The sequence below is a fragment of the Antechinus flavipes genome, chromosome 3 (genome assembly GCF_016432865.1).
Source record: "Antechinus flavipes isolate AdamAnt ecotype Samford, QLD, Australia chromosome 3, AdamAnt_v2, whole genome shotgun sequence".
In the NCBI taxonomy this organism is placed as follows: domain Eukaryota; kingdom Metazoa; phylum Chordata; class Mammalia; order Dasyuromorphia; family Dasyuridae; genus Antechinus; species Antechinus flavipes.
Window position 1 is genome coordinate 515,456,111 of NC_067400.1, and position 23,020 is coordinate 515,479,130.

The 23,020-nt window shown below is 42.0% G+C and overlaps 1 protein-coding gene across 4 annotated transcripts in view; it reads right to left on the bottom strand.

Moving 5' to 3' along the window:
- Positions 1-22,053, bottom strand: part of DSCAML1 (DS cell adhesion molecule like 1) — a 487,779-nt gene extending 465,726 nt beyond the window's left edge. The window contains exon 1 of one of the 4 annotated variants that reach the window (XM_051987050.1): positions 21,853-22,018. In XM_051987050.1, the coding sequence (XP_051843010.1) occupies positions 21,853-21,964 (112 nt within the window). In that variant the 5' untranslated portion in view covers positions 21,965-22,018. Of the gene's footprint in view, positions 1-20,747; positions 20,909-21,852 lie in introns of those variants that run through there. The other 3 variants (XM_051987051.1, XM_051987052.1, XM_051987053.1) reach the window with 3 other exon arrangements.
- Between the last annotated feature and the right edge of the window lie 967 nt (positions 22,054-23,020).

The window sequence follows — 23,020 nt, forward strand, 5'->3', positions numbered from 1 at the left end:
GCAAGTCAGTACTTTCTCTCTGACTCTTAGAAAGTTGCCTAGATGTCAGTGTCTTAAACTGTGATTTGTGACCCCATAGAAGATCTTGTAACTGAATGTGGGGGTCATGAAATTATGATTTATTATCAGTAAAAGTTTGATTTGTATACCTATTTTATATATTTTTATGCCCAAAATGCCATAAAAATTTCTTGAGCAAAAAGGGGTTGTGAGTGGAAAATGCTTAAGAAGCCTTGATCTAGTCAAATGAGTGGATAAGTGACCTGCTCTAAGTCATATAGCCAGTACATGTGAGAGATTGCTAACTCTTACATAAAACCTTGAAACATATTAAACTTGGAACTCACATAGAACTCAACAATAACTGTTCTTACTGTAAGCAAATTGTGCATGTGGCAAATCTCCTGACATGCTATCCAGTAGTAAAAGCAAGTTAAATGTTCAGATTTCTCATAGCAAAGACCCCGGTTTTGAGAAAGAAAAATGATTGAGAAAGCATTCTTCATCTATTTCATATCATGCACCCCTTTGATAATCTTCTGAAACCTAAGTTTTTAAATATATAAAATAAAATACAAAGCATAAAGACAACTACGTTGAAAGACAGTAGATAACTATATGCACACATATATTATATATATATGTGTGTGCATGTGTGTTTTTGTGTATGTGTACACGTACATGTAATGTATACATATTTAAAGTTCACAGGCCCCAAATTCAGGACTCCTGCTGTAGAGGAAAGAATTCAGATCCATAAGTGGAAATTACAGTAAGGAACTCTAAAAATAAGAGCTCTCCCAAACCAGAATGGGATCAGGAAATAGTAAATGCTCTGTCACCAGAGGTATTTACATTGAGGCTGATGATGGCTCCTTGTCAATGATTTTGCTGGGGGATGGGGAGGCAGGGATTGCCTGCATTAGCTGGAGGTTGAACTGGAAAGTCTTTAGTTACTCCCTACTTCTAGATGCTATGATTCTTAGATAAGCTTTATATATAAGGAAACCAAATATTTGCACAGTGACACAGTAGGTATTTTCCTCCCTGGTATAAAGAAATAACAGTGACTGGGGCTCTTGGACATTCCCTTTAGTATTTTAGAATTAGATAAGGCTGTTTTGCAGAGGATCTCTTCGTTTTATCTTTCACATGCATCTTAACCCATATGCTCTTATTGCTCCCCTCAATTGGACGATCACCAAGAGCCTCCTAACTTATCTCCCTCACTCCAGTGTCTTGTTTTTCCAATCCATCCTTCACAGTACTACCAAAATAATTCAGAGCCACAGGCCTGCCATGTTACTCCTCTGGTAAAAAACCATTTGTGGTGCTCCATTGCCCAGAGAATAAAATACCAACTTCTGAGCTGGACATTTCAAGTCTTCCCTAAGCTGTCTTCAACTGATTTTAGAGCATTATTTAACAGAAATCATTCCTTTACTCACTCTACATTCTGGCCAGACTGGGCTATGGCTATTCCTCCTTAGGAACACAATCTCTTGCTTCTCTTCATTCACCCAAATCATCCTCCATTACTAGAACACATTTCCTCCTCATTCTTACTTGTTAAAATACTTTTCTATCTTTAAGATCCAGTTCACATGCTGCTTCCTCCATGAAGCTTTCCCTGATTTGAATCTTCATCTCAGCTAACAGCGACTTCTCTCTTAAATTTTCCTAGAAAGCTTTGTTTAGCTCTCTCCTTTGCTTTTTTTATTTTCTTCCTAGTATTACACTTGTATTATTTATATGTCACAGCATTCCCAAAAGACTAGACAATGTAGTACAACAGTAGTAGCTCTGAAGCCAAGGGAATTCAAACCCAGCCTCATACTTGGGGCAACCAGATGCAATGGATAGAGCACCAAAAGACCCAAGTTAAATACAGCCTCATACACTGGCTGTGTGACCCTGGCTAAGTCAAATGACCCTAATTGCCTCAGTTTCCTCATCTGCAAAAAGAGGATAATAATAATAACCCCTTCCTTTCAGGTTTGTCGTAAGGATCAAATAAGGTAATAATTGTAAAGCACTTAGCACAGTGCCTGGTACATAGTTAAGTTCTAGATGAATGTGAGTTATCATTATTATTACTATTTGTAGAATCTTGGATAAGTCACTAAATCCTCAGTTTCCTTATAAGCAAAATGAGATTCTACCAGTTAACCCCCTAAGGTCCCTTTAACACCTAAATCCTTCGCCTGATCCTTTCTTCCCAGTCACCTCTGGTGAATAACAACTTGTACCAAGTTAGTGGAAAAGAAGCCATATTCATTAATTTTGCTCCCTCTGGGAGGGAGCGCAGACTGGTGAAACATGATGATGGTTTAGGGTTTATTTGCTCAGCTGCTGTAAACAGCACAGAGCGCTCATCAGCATCCTATATCCTAAACCTGTCACTTTAAGAAGTGACTTCTTTGGACAGGTGAAGAAATATGCTATGAAAACGAGGGTATCCTTGGCTCTCACTCACAAAGAGTCCCTGCCCCTCTCCTTGCACAATGGGAGAACAACGAGCAAACAAACTCCCAGGCTGTTTGCTTAAAGAGAGTCACCAGGGACCAATCTGACCTCAATTTCTACAACTTTATGAGAAAGGGGGAGGGGGAAGCACCCCTACCACATATTCATATTCTTAGCTTAACTCTCAGCCGCCCCTCCAGGGAGAAGGAATGCACAGGGGCAGCTCATTTGAGGAAGGCCCATTAAGCCTCATTGGCCAAAACAATTCACATCACCTCATAAAAAGCCCTGATGAGCCCATTAGCAGCTTCTCTCTGAAAACACATTTGTGGGCTCCTGGCTACTGTGTCAGTGGCTCCCTCCTCTCAGTGCCAGCTGCATTTGCTGCTGTCACAATTAAAAAATGCATCGGAGTATCTCTGCAAGAGCTCGGACAGGAGAGATTCCCTTGCTGCTTTTCCACTTCTCCCCCATCGTGTGTACCTCCTATCTAGGATTTTCATAAAGGTGATCCTATTGCAAACTATTCTCTTAAAAAACAAATAAACTGGGAAACTGATCCTTTCACCTTAACCTAAAGATTTCAAGGCAGAAACATATCCTCATACTGGAAGGCACCTTAGTGGCTGACTAGTTCAAGTCCTAAATGAAGCCTGAAATGTCTCAAAATAATAAAGTTATTCCCAATTAACTATTAAGCAAATCAAGCCCTCAAGAATTTTGTCTGAGACTGCATGCTTGCTCTTCCCAATAGCCCAATAATTTGGCTCTTATTCTAGCCTACCTCCTCCAAGAAGACTTCCTTGATTAAATGTCAAGGGAGGACAGATTTCTATCTCTATTTAACACAGGCAGTCCATTCATGCTCACTCTCAGCTGGAAAAGGATGAAAGATAAAAAAGAGGGACTTTCATCAACTCATCTGTGGATAAGGGCACCATCTCTATGCTCTCATCGTCAGTAGCATCAGCACCAGCAGAAATATCACAAGGAAGAGGAACAAGTAAATTCTCTCAGACCAGTCTTTCTGTGTGACCTTGGGGACTGTTTCCCCATCCCTGGAATGTTCTACCTTCCTTCATCTCATATCCTTTAAGATGCAGCTTAAATATTATCTCTATAGAGCCTCTTCTGATCCCCATAAATGCTTATGCCCTCCTCCCTTAAATAAACCTTGTGTTGATTTTGTATTTAATTTGGATATAATTATTCAGAGGCAGTATGGCACAGTGACTAGAAAGCTGGCCCCAAAGTCAGGAAAGTCACTGGCACAGGAAGACTGTGTATATCATATAACTTCTCAGGGTTCTTGACCAATGCTCAGCAAACTATGGCTGATGGGCCAAATCTAGCCAACTGCTTGTTTTTATGTGATTTTTACATTTGTAAAGAATATAGAAACACATTTTTAGTTCATGGACTATAGAGAAATAGTCAATTGACTGGCCCATGGGCCATAGTTTGCCATTCCCAGCTCTAGATGGGTGCTCAAGATTCTACGCAGAGAAAATACTGACCTACAATGGTAGAACTGTTTTCTTGCCTGGGAGTTTATTAAACCAATGAAATCACAATATATTCCCTACCCTTATTCTGATACTAATCTTGTAGGTATTGTCTCTTCTAGGAAACTGTAACCACCATAAGAACAAGAATTGACTGACAAGTTATAAGTATCAATAATAAGTTAATTGATACTCCATCTTTCTAGGATATAGTATTTTCATCTGTAAATAAGAGGGATTCTGCGACCTTTTAAGGTTCCTTTTCCCTTTGACATTTAGTAATTCTAAGTTCAAAGACAATTTGCAAACCAGAAGAAAGGCAAAAGTTGACTCCTTGGGACTAAAGTAAACCCATTCCTATTCCTTCTCCTGGAATTAGAAATTCATTTCTCTCCATATTTAGCCTCCCCAGACAAATTCTATTCCCCATGCCTCCCTCAGCTCCAAGCAGAAACATCAACCACAATGACAGAGCTGCCTTTTCTGAGCTTCTGAGGCCTCAGATTCTGCCAAAGCCAAGGACACAAGGTTCTCAGCAACTACAAATTGGTAGATTTAATTGATGAATTGACTAGGATTGTCCAACCACCTGTCAAGGCTGATGAAACTGCAGATTTATAGCAGAAGAAGAGTAGCTTCATATTTCTCTAACCCTGGGATGCGAGTTGCTGTCTTCTGAGTCTGGGGGAGTTGGGGAGGATTAGACAAACCATTCATTTTTGCTTACTGTCCTGACAGCACATTGCCATTATGAAACATCACCCTCAGGTGTAAAACAATAGCATTTTGCACTTATATCCTGTTCATATTTCACAATCACAAGGTACCTGTCAGCCCTGAGTCCGGGAGTCCTTAACGAAACATTAATTTTGCCTCACCTCACCTGACAGAAGAGAGAAGCAAACAATTCAAGAAAGAGGCAAACTGAGGCACTGAGGGTTGTGCCGAGCTCTGGGCAACAATAATTCCTTATTACTAAGGAATAAGCACAAGACAGAGCATAGCATCTGGAGGGCAAGGTGTTATGATTCCAGATGGGTCAGTGGGGAGTTTTTCCAGAGCCCAAAGGTCTTATATACATATTTTGTAATTTTCCATAGAATCACGAAATGGCAACATTGGAATGAGACAAAGAGGTCATAGGACAATAAATTAAATCTTTCAGGTCTTCTAGTAAAAACTTCTTTTAAAAAATGAGAAAACTAAGATCCAGAAGAGGGAAATAATAGTAATTAAGGTTTCATAGTTAATAGAGAAACCAGGACTGGACTCCAAATTTTCCTATTCTCAGAATAACATCCTACTGCTTTTTAGGGAAAGAGAGGGAGTGGGGAAAAGCAGGAATCGATGCCCTTAATCAGAAGGTTGGTGTGCAGTTTAATTCAAACTCTATATTCAGAAAGTACACAATAGCTAGGAAGCTGAAAGTTCTTTTACTGGCCCTGATCTCAAGCTGGTAGTCATCCCGGTCCACTGGAACCATGTTTGTAGAAACAGGGACCAGAGGTCTAGACCTCACTTCTTATAACCAGTCCCTCACATACTTTTCATCTCAACAACACCAGCTTCCTTGCTGTTCCTGACATTAGACACTCCATCTCTCCACTTCAGGCAGTTTTGTTTTGTTTTGGCTATCCAAACCTGGGATTCTCTCTCACATTATCTTGGCTTCATGGCTTCCCTGACTTCTTTCAAGTCTCAGTTAAAAATCTACCTTCTACAGGAAGCCTTTCCCCAGCCCTCTACAACGCTAGTGCATTCCCTCTATTGATCATCTCCAGTTTATCTGGTATTTAGCTTTTGTACACAGTTATTCTCCTCCATTAAGCTATGGGTCCAAAAGAGCAGGGACTATCTTTAACCTTAATTTGTATCCTCAGAACTTAGCACAGTGCCTAAAACATAATAAATGTTTGATTGACTGACTGGTATGAGGTATTACAAGAGAGTTGAAGGATCCTCTTAACTACCCTTTCTGAAGGTATCACATTTTGTTGGCCTGTGAGTAGGCAAAAATCTACATTATCTGATTATCCCTTGCTAATCTCTCAACCTGTTCACACCTGTTCAATACTCTACACATTCTGTTTTCTTTCTTATCTCACTGACATTAGATGCCTTACATGATAAGTGTCTACTCAATGTAAATATGTTCATAATTTCCTTCCGTACATAGTGGTCCCTTAAAAATCATTTGTCAAGTCATTCCTTCAACCAGAAAAAAAAGTATCCATAAGGCTCCCTCACTGTGCTAACACTGAGGTGAATCAGAAGAGATCAAATACATACATAGGTAAAAATAAAGCTAGAGAACAATGGAAGACCATGATAAAACTAGAAATAAGTCAGTATTGCAGTCTGAAAGACTATAAGATTCCAGATTTATTGAATCTAGAAGTAAAAAGGCTATTAGGAATGATCTAGACCAGTGGTTCTAAAACTTTTGATTGACTGAGAACCCAAAGAGCTTTTGAATATATGAATCATGGCTATTTATCATATTAGAAATTAAAATTAATACATTTGAAAAATATTAATTCATCTAGAAATAACAAACTCATTCTATATTAACATAAATAACAATTTGTGAAAATTACTATATATTTTTATAATATAGTGAGAATGGCACTATTTTGTATAATTTTGTAAAACTCTTTAATATCTGACTTAATAGAAGTTAGATTCTCATACTTGCTTCTACATTGAGATGCTAAGATGTTGTTTTGGTTGAAGTCTCTGGAAAAAAATCTGAACCTTACAAAGATATGTAGTTAGAAAGAAAGGAATATTTTGATATCTTAGCATAATTATGAAAATTGTTCTACCCTTTCAGCACCCCCCTGAAAGAATCTCAGGGAGTCCCAGGAATCTTCACAATATATTCTGAGATCCTTTAATCTAGAACAACTCTTTCACTTTACAGGTATGGAAGCTGATGCTCATAGGGGTAGAATGACTTCCTTGGGGTCACAGAGACAATAAATAAGTAGCAGAGCTGAGCTGAGCTTCACACACACACACACACAAAGAGTTGTCTAGCTCCAAATCCAGGGCACCTTTTACAACATCACATTCCCTTTCCTGTATCACTATAATAAGTCATTCACTACCTACCCTTCCTCTATTCAACAAGCATTTATTGAACACCTATTCTAGAGCAGACAGGCTAATCATTAACCCAACAAATAGCCAAGCTGTACTCCTTCCAATGAGCCAAGATGAGAAGAAACCACTAAGTACATAGATAAATAAATGCAAAATATATGTAAAATAAAATAAAAACTAATTGAGAGGGACAATACTAACCATTAGAAAGATCATAATAAGCCTCATGGAAGAGATGGCACTGAGCCTTAAAGAAAGCTAGGAAGTGGAAGAAGTGTATTCCAAGCATGGGGGATACATGAGGACATAGAGGAAGGCAAAAGAATGCTCAATTCCAGTTAGCCAATGTGTTAGAAAAAGGGGTACATGAAGCTGGATGATGTCCAACAAGCCAAACCATGAAGAGTTTTCAGTTAGACAAACCTTTTGTCCTAAGAGGTAATGGATAGCCATTACAGTTCTTGAGGAGAGGAATTATAGTTTGGGAAGATTATTTTGGCAGCAGTGTGGGGGATTGACATTTGTCTGGATGTTCTTGATGTTGAGTGTTAGAATAGTCAAATTCTTCTCTTTTTGAAATTCCAATAACCACTGAACAGAACAGATTTCTCCTCCATCTCTCCTTGAAAAGAAGCCCTAATTTGTAGATCAAATCCCCAGGTTAGAAAACTGCAACTAGCTCCTTAATCCCAGTCTTTTCCCCATCAGTTCTTCGTCCCCTATGCAGACAGAATCAGGCATATTTAAAGAGAGAAAGGAAAGGAGTGGAAAAATACCTCATAAATAAAAAGAGAGACATTCAGATTACCAGTAAAGCTGCTTCTGGTCAAAGGGGAAAATGGATTTTTAATAGAAAATGGAAGTTATGGGATTGGTTGTTATGTGACAGACGTGCAGAGTTAAAGACATTTAATCTTTCACCATTTAACACTGAGCATCATCCAAATGCTGTGTTTCACAGAAAAAAAAACCCAGCCTCCAAATCGCTGAGAGATTAAAAATGTAGAAATAGCACAGCAATATTTTTAAACCAGAAATCACCCCCAGGCATCTGGGCTGCTGCTCCCAGGGTCACTGCTCCCTGAAATCTATCTACAGCCCCCAACGTTAACTCTCCCTCTTGTGTCTCAGCACCTAGATTAGGGTAGAGAAGAACAAAACGATCGGGATGCTTGTGTCTGGAAAATGAGACCCAAAATGTCTCTTCCTCTCCATCCATTCCCTCACTACTCTGGGTCTGACTGTTGCCTCCAAAGATCCCTTGCCTTGGCTACTCTTGAGGTGTACTTTGAATCACCCCAGGATCACCCTCCAAAATGACTAAAAGTGGCAACAGGAGGGGACTAAAATATTAATGTCTCTCCACCCCGACATGGCAGAGAAGCTTTCATCCTTTAGGGATATTTGCTCTCCTTATTCCCTTCCAGGATGATGTGCTTGAGCCAGCTCTCTTTGACAACAGAGGAAGGCCTGCTCCAGGGAGGGGGACTATGACTCAACCTTTAGGAAGAGGTGGAACCAGTACCTGGGAGAACAGGGGATCTTTTATAGTCATAGTTACTGGAATCTTGAGGAAATGTCATTTATCACATAATGACATCAATTCAGGCAGCAGTGAGGGCTGTCATAATACCAGATTATTTCTTTCCCAAGATTCATTTATTCATTCATGTAAAACAAACTGATTAATTTACTCTGGGAGGACACAAAGCAAAATATGATACTTTCCCTTCCCTCAAGGAGCATATGATCTTTGGGAAGGGAGAAGATGGTATACAACTGATACAACATGGAAAGCAGATAGAGAGATAAAAAAGCATGAGAATTCAAAATGAGAGGGCAATACAAGAAGTGCAGTCAATTAAGATGGCATTAATGAATGCGTGAATGAATTTAATAAAATTCCAGTGGTTTAGTTTAGTTTATATTTATATATTGCCTACTATGTGCCCTTTATACTGTACTATGCCTAAGGGGTTTACAATTATTACCTAGTTTGATTCCCTACAACAACCCTGGTAAATAGGTGCTATTATTAACCTAATTTTAGAGATGAATAAATAAGGCAAATGAAAGTTAAGTCATTTGCCCAGTGTTTTACAGTTAATAAGCTTCAGATTTGAACTCAGGCCTGGCACTCTAACCACTATACCACCTAGCTACCCCATGAATGAACCTTAGCAAAATTTTTCAGAAAACCATTTCCTTTTCCAAATCTCCTTGCAAAATAATTGATGAAGACATGCGCTATTGAATTTGGGGTATCTGGTGCATTTCCACAACATTTCTTCTCAAGACAGCTTTAATCTCCTCACACTCTACTTGTGAGAGAAGAAGGATTATCATTTGCATTTTACAGTTGAAGAAACTGAGGTCCATAAAAACTCAGGGTCAAACACCAACACAATCACAGAACCCAGACCCACACCTAGCTCATCAGGGACTTTAGGTCCTAGCCTAGAAAATCTCTTCAATTTGTAACATCAGTGCGGTCAAACCTTTGGAAAAACTTTTGAGCCCAGATTTCAGGAGAGAGGAAAAGGAGAGAAGCTCCTGCCTAAACATTTGCCACAGTCCCATAAAGTTTCTGTTCTATGTACCACTATTAAATCAATCTTTCTAGAACACAAATCTAGTCATGTCATTTTTCTAATCAAAACTCTTCAGCAATTTCTGCTTATAGGATCAAACCCAAACCTTTTAATTCAGTAATGAAGGCCCTCCATAATTCAACTCCTTCCTACCTCTTAGGACTTATCTCAAACGCCTTCCTTCCACAAGGAAGGTCCCTTATATATCCAATGTTTTCACATTGTTCCCAAGTCTAGAATTTTTTCCTTTCATTTCCCACACTTTTAACCTCCAAGTATTTAAATTTTATTCATTCTTCAAAACCCATCTTTCATGATATCTCCCCCATGAAGTTTTCTCTGATTTCCTCAGTCAGAAATTGTTTTCTTCCTTAGATCTCATGTAGCACTTTGTGTCTATTTCTAATGTCTAAATATATGTCTAAATCCATATTATTTATCATATTCTATCCTACATTATAGTTGTTGCATAGTTATTCCTTCCCTTTATATCATATCAATCCTACTCCTTTCAGTATTACTACTACGTGGCAGGTTCTACTATCTTAATTATCTTTATCCTTCTTCTGTGACTAACACAATCCTCCCTTACCGAGTGAAAGAAATGAATGGCAATTTTCCCAGATTCAGCTAGGGACTTAATCAATGATTGGTCAGTGAATAAATGAATGAATGAATGAAACATTCACTTGGTAGTCTGTGGAAGAACCTACACTGTTTGTACTTTTTCAACAGAAAAGAGGAAATAGCAATGAGACCCTGAGACCCAGAACACTCTGCCCAGAAACCCAGACATATGTGACCTGCTCAGAAAAGTATTTTGTTGGATACCAGATTCAAATGTTTTCAGTGATTTTTATCAGTAACCTTTCCCAGAACCATCAATCAAAAAGGTCTCAGGACCTTAAAATTAGAAGGACCATCCTCCTTCAGCATCCTCAGACAGAGGAACAGTCATTTCCTTCTGGGAAAGCCCTTTCAGATGATCTTTCAGATGAAGATCCAGACTCAAACTCTGGCTCTGAGCACCAGGAGTCTCAGAGATCGTTTGCCTCCATCACTGCCATCTTACACTCTGTCTCCCTCCCTCATTTTAAAGAGATGGAAAACTCAGCTCTAAAGAAGGATTTACTAGAGGTCATACAGCTAGGGATGCTCAGACTAGAACCCACATCTCCTAATGATAACACACAAGATTGTTCCACCACATTACCCCTGACTTTTCTGTGCAAGAAGGAAAGAGAAGAGAATGAACAGAACCTTAGGGTAGTCATGAGGACTTGTTAAGTTTTTGTAAATTATAGTAATTATGTCTCATTCTTCATATTAATATATAATGCTCAATAGGTTTGGTGTGGATTTTATACACACATACACACACACACACACACACACATCTCCCTTCAAGATCAGTTTTATCTGAATATGACTACTTGGGGAATATTTGAATAATTTTGTTCTTAATGAAGATGGTGACCTTGGAGGCTGTCGGAGTAAATGACATCTTGTGGAGGCTGGGTGAGCATGGAGAGATGAGGAGATAAGCAGCTGAGAGGCAATGGGTGGTACCCAAGGCAAAAGCCAGCTCTCTTAAGCAGCCAGGCAAACAGCTGTTAAATAAGGCTTGTCAGCTGTACCCACACCCTATGGGAGGGCACATCAACCATCCCTGATAATGTAAAATATTTTACCCTTTATGTCGAGTGCTACTCCCACAAAACAGCTTTGAGGATGATTCCTTCAGCAATCAGGCTATCGGGCAAGTGAGATATGTCCAGAGGCTCCCAAAGGAGACCTGGAACAAGTAACTATCCAGGATACTCTATTGCTACAAGTTTACCCTCAAAAAATAGGTCCATCCTGGCAATGGAGAGGGGTATCCAAAGAATCCTAAGGCCTTAAGGACTCGTGAAAGGTCTCATCAATTATTTGCAAAATGTCAGAAATAGGAAGGGACCTAGGAGATCAATTTTGATGCAAATTTAAATAGGTACTACTTCTTAACAAATGATATTTAATCTATGCATCAATGACTGTGACAATAATAAACAATGATAAGTAGAAAATATTATAATAGGCAAACACCAATGGATTTTTCTAATATTACCAAAAGTGGTTTTCCTCTGTGTGGAGTCTTATGAAATGGCTAAGGTTTAAGAATAGAATCAAAAGGTCCTCCATGGCCAATATACAAATGAACTCAATCAATACCATGTTAAAAACAAAAAAAAAATCAGAACTAATGGCTGAAACATGTGGATTCATTTGTGGAATTCAAGTTTACTATTCCTATTCAGAAGAAGGTTGTTGCCAATGGAAATTACAGAAGGATTATCTTTAAGAAGTCCAGATTTAGGGAGTATAAAAAATTATCCAAGTAAGTGATAGAAACAGTACAACATATCATTGACAGTAGTAAAAATTCAGCACTTATCAAATGTCTAGGCAAGACATAACCTGGTAGTTAGAATTGTACATCTGAAACTCACTATATTCTGTGTGAACTGACAGATGATTAATCCGCATACTACAAATTCAGATCTCAAAATATCCTGGAGAACTCAATCAAAGAACTCAATCAATAAACTGTATTGGATAATTTAAATGAAATGATATGTTTATTTTGAAATCTTAGATTTTGTGTCTTTTCATCTTTGTATCCGTAATTTTCTTTGATAAAAGAAGAACATAGACCAATATATACCTCATAAATCTATCTTGCTGCCATTGATAAAAGAGTTCTCAGATATTTGTATAATAATCCTTTTATTACCAACCTAGAAGCAGCCCTAAAATATCTTTTCAGGACAAATGGCTACTAGAAGTTCTTAGAAACCATCCAAGAAATGGCATTAGAAGGGGAATGTGGATGAGCACTGTTCAGAGGTAGATGGCCCAAGTTCTTTATCTGCAAAATCAAGGAATTAGACAAAATTCCTACAAAAGTTCTAAGTCTATAAAAATAAATTATTTCTCCTTCCCCTTCCATTCCCAGTTAGTACCTAGAGAACAGGATAACCAAATTGAGGGCCTGTGTTATCGAGACAGCAACTCTACAGCCATGCAATCCTTTCATCAACTCTCTTAATATTATTTATAAGGTGTCTCTGTGCTTCCTGACTGGCTATTAGGAAAGAGCTAGAATTGGGATTTATAGATGCTGTGCCATGCAGTGACAAGAGAACTAGACTTAGCCTGAAAAGACCTGAGACTGAGCTTAGGATACAGGACTTATTAGCTACATGTCACTTAATCTTTAATCTGTAAAATATGGTTAGTTACAGTTCTATTTATATAATAGCTGTATCTAATAGGGTGGTTGTGAGAAAAATACTTTATAAACTCTACAATTTTTTACAAAGGTGAATAATTTTTTTTCTTTAATAAAACCTGTGGTCTTCCTGGTGGAGGAGAGAACATGAAATAAGGAAATGCTATCCTTGCAATGCTCTAAAACAAGATTTAAACTTAAATCTCTCTCATTCTTCATTGCATTGTCTTTTCTACCTCACAGAGTTACTTGGAGAATCAAATGAGATCATGCATATATGCTTTGTAAACCACAGAGAACTATGCAAATGTATTCTCTGATGCCATATGAACTGATCCCTTCACTGTGGTCCCTGACACCAAATTGCTGTGAGAAGGTGAACCTTGGCTCTTGGAGGCTAAACCAGTGGAGACCAAGCTCTGCCAGGTCCTACCAAGTGGGAACAGAAAAGTGATTTATCATGCAAGGGTTCCAAGAGGCACATCTTAAGGGTTATTCAATGGAAAATGATGACATTTTTAACCACATCAACTCATGAAACACCTACCAAGGTACATAGAGGGTTGAATTCTGTGCCAGGGGAGATTCTCCACATCCATGAAGTCACAGATCCCTGAAATCCTAAAATAAATATGAACTTCTCACCAGTGTTATAAGTATCTTCATTTTCAGGGCAGCCAGAATATGCAACAGACAGTATGCTGAGCCTCGTCAGAACAATCTAAATTCAATCTGCCTCAAACACTTCCTAGCTGTGTGACCCTCTGTCTGCCTCAGTTTCCCCTGTAAAATGGGGAACATAATATCAACTACCTCCTAGGATTGTTTTAAGAATAAGATGAGATAATATTTTTAGAGCACTGAGCCAAGCAGATTAAATGCGTGTTTTCTTCCTTCTTTTCTTTCAGTGTTTCAAGGTCTAGGTAGACTAATATACCACAGAAATGAATATACCTTGACACTGAAATTTAATGTTGCTATCAGAACAGGCCCTGAAGATGTGTCCAGACACATTGGGAAGAACAAAAGAACTGATCCAGTGATGTCATTATATACTCCATTATATACTATGAAGCCTACGGATTCCTTCTCAAAATAATATTTTAAAATAGAATTGCAAAGGAAATGAATTATGTTTAAATATAGTTATCTACCTATGTAATGGCATCGAGGTGGTGAAGTGGATAGACTGCCAGGCCTGGGGGGACCTGATTTTAAAGCAACCCTTAGTCATTTCTAGCTATGTGACCCTAGACAAGTCACTTAACTCTTTTTGCCCCAGTTTCCTCATCTGTAGAATGAGCTGGAGAAGGAAATAGCAATTTCTCCAGTATCTCTCCCAAGAAAATCCCAAATGGGGATAGAGAGACTGCAATGACTGCAAAGCAACAATTATCTATCTACCTATTTATCTATACCTATATCCATGGATCCAAGGTAAAGAATTCTTTCTCCATGCACACACACACACACACACACACACACACACACACACACACACAGCCTGCCTAGACAAACTACATTACTAGGAATCATCACATCAGGGGGGGAAAAGTTAGCAGCAGATCAGGTAATCTTGGGTTCTCTCATAGAAAATACCATGTAGTACTCTTTTGAGATCACCTGATCAGCGGGAAAAATAGAAACAGATGGAAAATGTCCTCATCTGCCTTGCCCATGTTTGGACTTTTGGATGTAGGTCAGATCAGAAAAGGAAGATGTGGTCTTGAACCATAACAGAATGGGCTAGAGATAATGAAGCACTTTAATAATTTTAAATATTGTTCTATGCCAAAAAAATATGGTATAAGGTAGGAATGAAGAGAATTGGAGGGAAGAGAGCACAGCTGACTTGCCATTTTCATGTAGAGAAACTCCTAAGAATTTTGAATATATATATATATATATATATATAATTCCCAATTTTGGTCTTAGTAAAAAATGTCCTGACAGGACAGTAGTGGAGGAGTAAGAGGAAGTAGAGATGCACAAACTTCCTAGAAGTCTTGAAAATCAGTACCATGGAGATGACACTTCTAGAAAGGCTGGTAGCTTGAAGGAATTTTTCTTTTCTACATTGGTGCCCCAGAAGGCCCTAGGTAGTGGTTTGCCTTCCTAAGCCTGACCTGCTCTACTTGATCAAGAGTTTTGCTCCTAGACAGTAGTAGAGTTTTATTTTTCCCTCTAGGAAAGTCATTCTCATCTATTCTCCAAGACTTTCCAAGCAAAAGACAAGTCACTTAAGTTCCTCCTAATCCTCAATTTCCTCATCTGTAAAATGGGGTGATCCTTACCCTAACTACCTCATGGGATTGTTGTAAGGAAGAAATTTTGTAAAATACGCATATAAATATGAGCTATTCTTAGCATCAGTAATTGTGTTGCTGTAGAGTGAGGAAGTGACAAGGTAGAACTCTGCTGGGGGAAGGGATACACTGAGCTTGGGATTCAGTTCTCAGGACCCGTCTGACACTTATTTAGGTTTAAAAGCATCACAAAGGGGAAATATCAGGCCAGCTGGTGGAGAAGCCAAAGCTACAGAGAGAAAGGCAGGTCAGATTTGAGGCCTTGACTACTCAGTAATCAGCTTCCCCTCACTATCAGCAAGTGCTTCTCCATCTATGAACCATAATGATAAACATCAGCTCCTTCTATTTCCGGGGAATCTGCATGTCTCGACAGATGGCTGATGTTAACACTGGATTCCTATTAACCGGTGTGTGCCTCCCCCACTGGTTTCTCTCTTCTCCTTCCTTCTTCTCCATTCCTGAACCTTATCACAGAGATCAGCAAGAAGATGTTGGTCAGTGAGATCTCCTATTCCTTCAGCACTCTTTAACACAGACCTCTACCCCCAATCCTGCAGTCTGGTCTCTGGATACACAGGCCCAGAGAGACTGGGGCTGCCCAGTCAAGCAGAGAAATTGGTGCTCTGAGCCTAGAAGACCCCAAAGGAATGGGAGAACCCTGGATTGGGAGCTCTAGACTCTCTAACACCAAAAGAAGCAGAGCTGATACTGAGCAGTCTCTGTGGCAAAGGAAGGAGTATTCTGGCTGATCCAGAAAAAACAGATGTGATATGGCTCTTTATCTGGGTTAACTGTGAAAACAATCCACAGAAACAAATTAATCCATAAACCCGGGCCTGCTCTGGCCCTGGTCTTGGTTCTGGTCCTTAAGGTTCCTATCCACCAGCATAAATCCCACTTGGGTTAAAGAAACTCTCCCACCTAGAACATTAACAACCTGTACTCTATTTGCAAAAATTCTGTCTTACCAAAAGAAAGCACACCTGGATAGCTGCCAAGATCCTATCTGCAGATCCACCACACACAACAGAAATCTCTGCCTGTGCCCTCCCATTCCAAACACACTTAGACATATTCATAGGAGGATAGATTTAGGGCTGTTAACAACCCCAGAGATCACTGAATACACACACACATATTTGACAGGTGACTAAACTGACGCATCGTAAGATTAAATGACTTGTCTAGGGTCACACAGGTAGTACTTGTCTCAGGCAGGTCTTCCTACGTCCAGATTTAGCATACCCTATCTACTCTGCCTATCTAGGCTGCATCTCATCGCTGTCCCCTCACACAAGAATTCAAATTATCTCCAACCCAGCAAGGACAGAGGGGTCATTACAAAAATCCACTATTTGTAAACTACTGAAAGACACTGCTAAGGATGGTCAACTTCCTAGGAAGAGGCAATGACCACTAAAAGTTGTCATAGGATTTAAAACTGGAGGAGGAAGTGAGAGCAAGAAAATCATTTAGACTGATTCCCTTCAATTGATAAATGAAGGGCTGAGATCAAGTTAAGGAAGGGACTTGTCCATCATCAAATAGAAAATGAGGTAGGACAATAAGGATTGAACTCAGATCCAACCGTCTCTTTGCTCTCCTCATTATCGCCACAGCATCCTGGAAAGCATTTGGCCGGTTCACTTGCCTAGTGGGATTACAATCTAAACACTCCTGTTTGTTCCTCATCCTCCCTGCTCTGATTCAGATCTCCTCTCTTGTTTGTCTAGTATGCCATTGCTCAGCTAAATTCCCCATTTGTTTGCTGACCAACTGCCTCTCTTCCTGAAGGTAAAGAAATAAGCAGGTAGCCCCAATCCACTGGGACTCACTCAACTTCAGTTCTGTCTTTGGGTCAAATGCTTACTTGCATTATGTTTCTAATTGAGCTTTCCCCATCCTGCTGCAGAAATAGATTAAAGGCAGCTGCCTTTGATGCCCAGAAATATGAAGGGTCTGAAAGGTTTATCGGGCATTAAAGCAATTCCATTTTTCATCGTGTTGTTCCAGTAATGAAGTCCCCGGGTCTTCTCCCTCCATTCTCCCCCCACTGCTCAATCCCCGATGCTTTCACCCAGCTCAAGAAGTTGCTTTGCTGTTGGGATATTTAAAAAATGTATTCCCCTCACCCCCTTTTTAATTAGACACCACACAGAGCATGGGAGATTTTCTTAATGACCTGACAGAGGCTTTTAATTTGGTCTTCTAGGGAGGAAAAAAAAAAACCATGAGCCCCCAGTTCCTGTAGCTTTGGTGGAAAATGAAAAATCAATGCAAAGCATTATTTTGGCTTTTAGAAAACAGGAATTTTAGGGCTGCGGACGGCTGTTATTTTATACTGTAGAAATGCAAATTCACGCAACACAGATGCTGGCACGCTGACTATAGCAACCATCCTAAATGCACTGAAAGCAGAGATGGGCTTCATCCAGATGCCCAAATCTGGGTTTGCCTTTGCAATAATAAGACGTCATTGGATGCTCAATAACCAATTATTAAAATAATTCCCCAGGTTTAGCTTCGGGAGAGGAGATCAACATGTGCTTGGTTTCTAGCAAATAAAATATATTTTGAAGAGAAGGGGATTAATAGAGGTTTTAAATATAGTCAATAACTGCTTTAGTTAACCTAAGGGGCTTACTTACCCCTTTGAATCTCATTTTATTTTCCTCTCTCTTGCTCTGCCTTCTTTCTAGTCTCACAGATGGACATACAAATTATTACAGGAGGATATCATTTCCTGAAACAGCAGCCTCAAACATTTACATTTTCTTGTCTCCACTGTGAATGGCAATAAGAGAGAATACACCAAACCTCATCTTATCCAGTACTTCCTCTCATCCCCAAGGTAGAACAGCCACCAAATCCAGCATGGCGCCTGAGACCCAATTAAGGGCAGAAAGAGAAAGAAAGGCATACATGCCGAGCATCACTGGTACACAAACCAGGGGGAGCTTCATTCCAAACTGCAATGATACCAAAGCTACCACGGAGTAAAGCCCACCATTCAGGTCCCTGGCTTCATCCTACCAGAATCCTGATGCCCATTGGCTCACAGCCCACCCTAGAAACTTCATCCTTAAGTTAAAGGCAATCTTTCCTCTCTTGATATTGTGCCTTCTGGCTTTCTCTCCCTCCTCCCCCTATCAAATAGCTAAAGCTTCATTTATTAATGCAGATTTTTCCTGGAGGGATAAGAAGAAGGCAAGTCTTTAACCTGAAGTTTTAGTTCTTTCTGTCCCTATCCCAAAGATGGGGGTCAAGGAAAGAGAGTATCTGCAAAGTAAAGGAGGTAAAGGAGCTGGAGGACAAAGCTAGGAGAGTGTGGCAGCTGTCTTAGGATGATGGGGATTCTTTGCGTGACAAACCATAGGCTAGGAAGGAGAAATGCAAGTAGGATTTCAAAAAGGGAAGGAAAAGAATAGAGAGGAAAGAGGGAAACAGAGAAGACGAGGGAAACAGAGAAGACGAGGGAGAGAGGGGAAGAGAGAGAGAGGGAAAAAGAGAGAGAGAGAGAGAGAGAGCTGCCGCTCCTCACCTTATGTATTTTTAATATTAATGTAATTAAAGCCTAGAGCTTGAGCAAGCCTGTGGGGGCGGAGGAAGGCAATAGGAGCCAAAGGGAGAGAGGAAGGAGGGAAACGAGGGTGGGGTGGAAGGAGGGAGATTTGGGGTTGGAAGGAGGAGAAAGGAAGGTTGCCTTTTTAATCCGACTAGGGTGAGGTATCAGGAAAGAGGGATCGCCAGACTTTAACCCCGTGTTAGGAATGGTGTTTATGCTGCTCTGTGTTAGGCCTTGCAGTTTACCTGGCACCCCCACTGCCCATCCACCTGCAAGTAAACTCCGCAACTTAGTGTCCTCCCCGGCCTCTGGACCGCCCCCCCTTCCTCGCCAGGCAAAGCGGGGAAGCGCATCCTAGCCTCCAGCAGGCTGGGCCGAGACCGGCAAAACGCGAGTGATTCCATCTCACCTATCCATCCCCAAACCCACGAATGGATTTTTATCCTTTCTACCCCGTCTCCTCCCCCTCTCCGGTGCATCCCAACCCCCTAAGTCTGAGTCGGGGTGAGTCGCCTCAGCAAGGGCGGGGTTGGGGTCCCTCCAGGGAGCTTCAGGGTGTTCCTGGGCGTTCGGTACACCCACCCAGAAGGGAGAGTCCCCATTCCTGCCGGCCAGAGCAAAGGGGCGAAGGAGCGCCCCAGAGGGCGAGAGAAGGAGAAAAGTTGGCGGCGGCAGGTTGGACAGGTGGAGCTGTGTGTGTGTGTGTTCGTGCGCGCGTTTGCTTGTGTCTGTGTGTATGTGCGCGTGCGTTTGCGTGTGTGTGTGTTTGTGTGTGTGCGCGCGCTATAAGCGCGTATTAAAGAGGGCAAGGGCTATGGAGTTCAGCAGTCCAGTCTTCCAGAATCTCCTTCCACCCTTATCCCAAGAGAAGGAGAAGGAGGAACTCCGGGGAACTCAAGGCCACCCTTACTTCGTAGCTCTGCGCTCAGGTGTCTCGGGGAACATGCCCCCCTTCCCCCGCGTGTCCCTGCTTCCTCCTCGGGCAGGTGTGAAGGGCCTGAGTTGCAGGTCTGGACATGCCGGACACCTAACTCCACCCCTAGCAACCCTTACGGGGGGGGGAGGGGGAGATGGTCCCTCGGCTTCCTAGGGCTGGGATCTATGTCCCTGGAGAAGCCGCTCCCTACAGCTCACTGAACAAACCGATAATCGGCGGCTTTCTCACCTTGGGGCAGGCGGAGGCGCCTGGGGATGAAAGAGCCCCACTGACGCCGGGGAGGGAGGAGTCTTTGGGTCCAATAGATTAGACCACCGTATAGGAAACAAACTTACAACTGAGCAGACCTCACCTCTCCCGACAGAACCCCGAGGGAAAAGGAAGAGCGGCGAGTTCAAGCCTAGATAGCGTCCCCCCATTCCATTTATCGAGAGAGATAAGGGTAGGATAAAACTGCTAGGTAAGGAGTGGGGTGATCCAATTGGGACTGAACCCCCCCCTTGGAATCTACCTACTGGGTCCCAAGGCAAGTGATCCATTGGAGCTGGTGAAGTGGATGGAGGGGGGCGGGGCAGGAGGGGAGCGAGATCACGATGTTCCGGAGCAGAACTCGGGAGGTGAATTATCCTAGGGGTGAAGTACTTCCCTTACCTTCCCTCTCCCCTTCTTTTTCTCTTCCTTTTCTCTTCTCTTCCCTTTCCTCCCTTCTCTTCCTTCCACACTCCCTCCCCCCCTCCCCACCAGCGGCAGCTAGCGGGGAAACAGAGCGAACCCGAGGGAGAGAAGGCTGGGGGAGGTAGGACTCGTCCCCAGCCTCCCGTCCCGATTCCCGGCTCCCCCTCTAAGCAGAGAAATGGGGCGGCCCCCATTGCGCCCCAGCAGACACAGTATGGAACCTCGGTCCCCAAAGTCCAGCTTGGACAAGCTGTGCACCCGTCTCTCTTCTAGTGCTCTCCTCCCCCACCCCCACTTCCATCCCCTTCCCAAGCAGGTCTCACCTTTGTGTAAAGAGTCCAGGAGCAGGAGGAAAGTTACCAGCCACATGCCATAAAGAGCCCCTATTCTCCCGGGGAGGTGGTCCTACGGCCGGCCGTGCAGCAGCGCCTCTCCCCCGCTGTAGCGCGCTCCCTGCCGCCCGCACTCCGCGCCCCGCTCCGCTCTCGCTGCTCCACAGCCCAGCTCTCGGCGGCTCCTCCCTCCTCCGCTCCCCAGCTCCTGTCATCGCCAGGGCTGGGCTAGGCTGCCGCTCTCCCCGCCCCCGCCACCACCCCCCACCCCCCAGCGGCACCCTGTGTGGGGAGCACAGCGTCTAGCTCCAAGCCCATATGGCCCCCAACCCCAAGGCAAAAGAATGGGGGGAGGTGCGTGTGAGTTGGGGACCCGGACGGGTGCATCCCTTCCTGGTCTCCTTCTCCTTTCACCTGAAGCTGTGAGGTCGGAGGGAGGGGGGAAGGGGGTCTCTGCATAAAACACATCATCTACATCCATGCTCATGTTATGTGTTTGCCATCATCATACAAGGTCTACAGAAAGATCTCAGTGAGATGGTGCAAAGACCCAGAACAGCTGGGTTCTTCTGCCTCGCTCAGTACTTTGGGTCAGTCCATCTCTTTCCTTTTCCTTTTACCTCAGCTTAGCTTCTCTTCCATCCTTTACCCCTGGCAGGGCCACGCTGAGTAAAATTCGAGTTAGTTCAGTATTACCTACATGATTAACTGGGAAACTCAGTATATCCTTCCACAACTGATGTCACTACTGCAGCACTTGGTACGGATTGGGGAGGGAGTAGGGACACTACCGGGGGTTTTCTAGGGTTAACCGGGACAACTAGCAAATGCGTCCGCCCTTCAGGTGTTGAGGAGAGGTGCTGACTTCAAGAATCAGCGAAATCCTAGCTGAAACTCTCTGAGACCAAAATAATTAACCTTCTTCCCAAATCTACTTTCCCCATCTCCATCTCTTCTTCCCCCAACCCACACCAACTCTCAGCCAAGGCAGTCACCCAAAAAGGTCCTTGGTCAGTTTGGATAAGGCTCGTGGTATTGAACGGTAAGCAGGGCTTAAAAAGACAAATCTCCCTTCAGATCTCGGGAGCCATATTACCATTAATATGTTTCCTTCTTTTCCGGATGACTTGGAGAGGGACCCCTGATGTCAGGCAGAGGGGATCCTCTTCCTTCACTGGGAAAGCCCAAGGATTTTTTTTTCTTTTCATAGGAAACGTGGGGCATAATTTGCTCAAAGAGAGAATTGCTTGCAGAGACTAGACGGTTGTAAACTCACCCTCCCTCCCCCACCCCCATCTCCATCCCCATTCTGGGGTTACCGGAATCTTTTAACCGTCCACTCAATCCGCACAGGATCGGTGGTACAGTTCAGTTCCATTTTACAGGCAGGTTTAAATTAATTTCTTCTCCTCCCCCTTTTGCTCCCAGCTCCACCATCTAGTTCACCTAATATTTTGTTTAAACAAGTAAGTGAGAGGATTGGACTCCAAGGCTATCTAACCACCTAAACCATTTTGAGTGAATTATAGTTACACTTAAAAGCACAGTACACTCAAACAACCCAGCACTCTCTCTCTCATGGTACCAAATAACTGCATTTACATAATATTTAATTGTTACCCCAAAGTCTGGACACTTGACGCGTCCTAGAATGTGTGCTCATCCTGTCCCCTCTTTATAAGGAGAACAGGCTGAGAGGAATCCGGTTATTTAAAACTAAGCCTATTGACCCAGTGCACTTGGCTAGGCACTGCCAAAAATAAACCACTAAGCAGGGCAGGTTTATAAAAGTAGGGAATCACCTGGGGGAGGTGGAGAACCCAGGCCTTTTAGGAAAGGTGGAGGACGTTTTTGTTTGTTTGTTTCTCCCCTCCCTCCCCACAGCCTTATTAAGAACATAAGTACCTCATCACAAATGCCCTGAGTTAATTTCTTCCTCAGCATCCAGATTGCAGAAGTATTTAGAGTATAGGATTCAGAACAGGAGTGTCCCTTAGAGGTCCTTTATTCCAATCCTTCTATCACACAGAGGAGAAAACTGAGTCCCAGAGAAGTAAAATGACTTTCTTAAGTCCACTTAGCCCGCAAGGAACTCAGCAAGGTTTTGAACTAATCTTGATTAGAAATCTAGTCCTATTTTACAACACTGAGCTAACCCTCAGCAGAATCTGCCTTAAAGGTACACGTGGAAGCCCATAGACACCCACAGAAATACATTCATGCCCAAATATAAATAAATACCTTGTCATATATTTAAATAAATG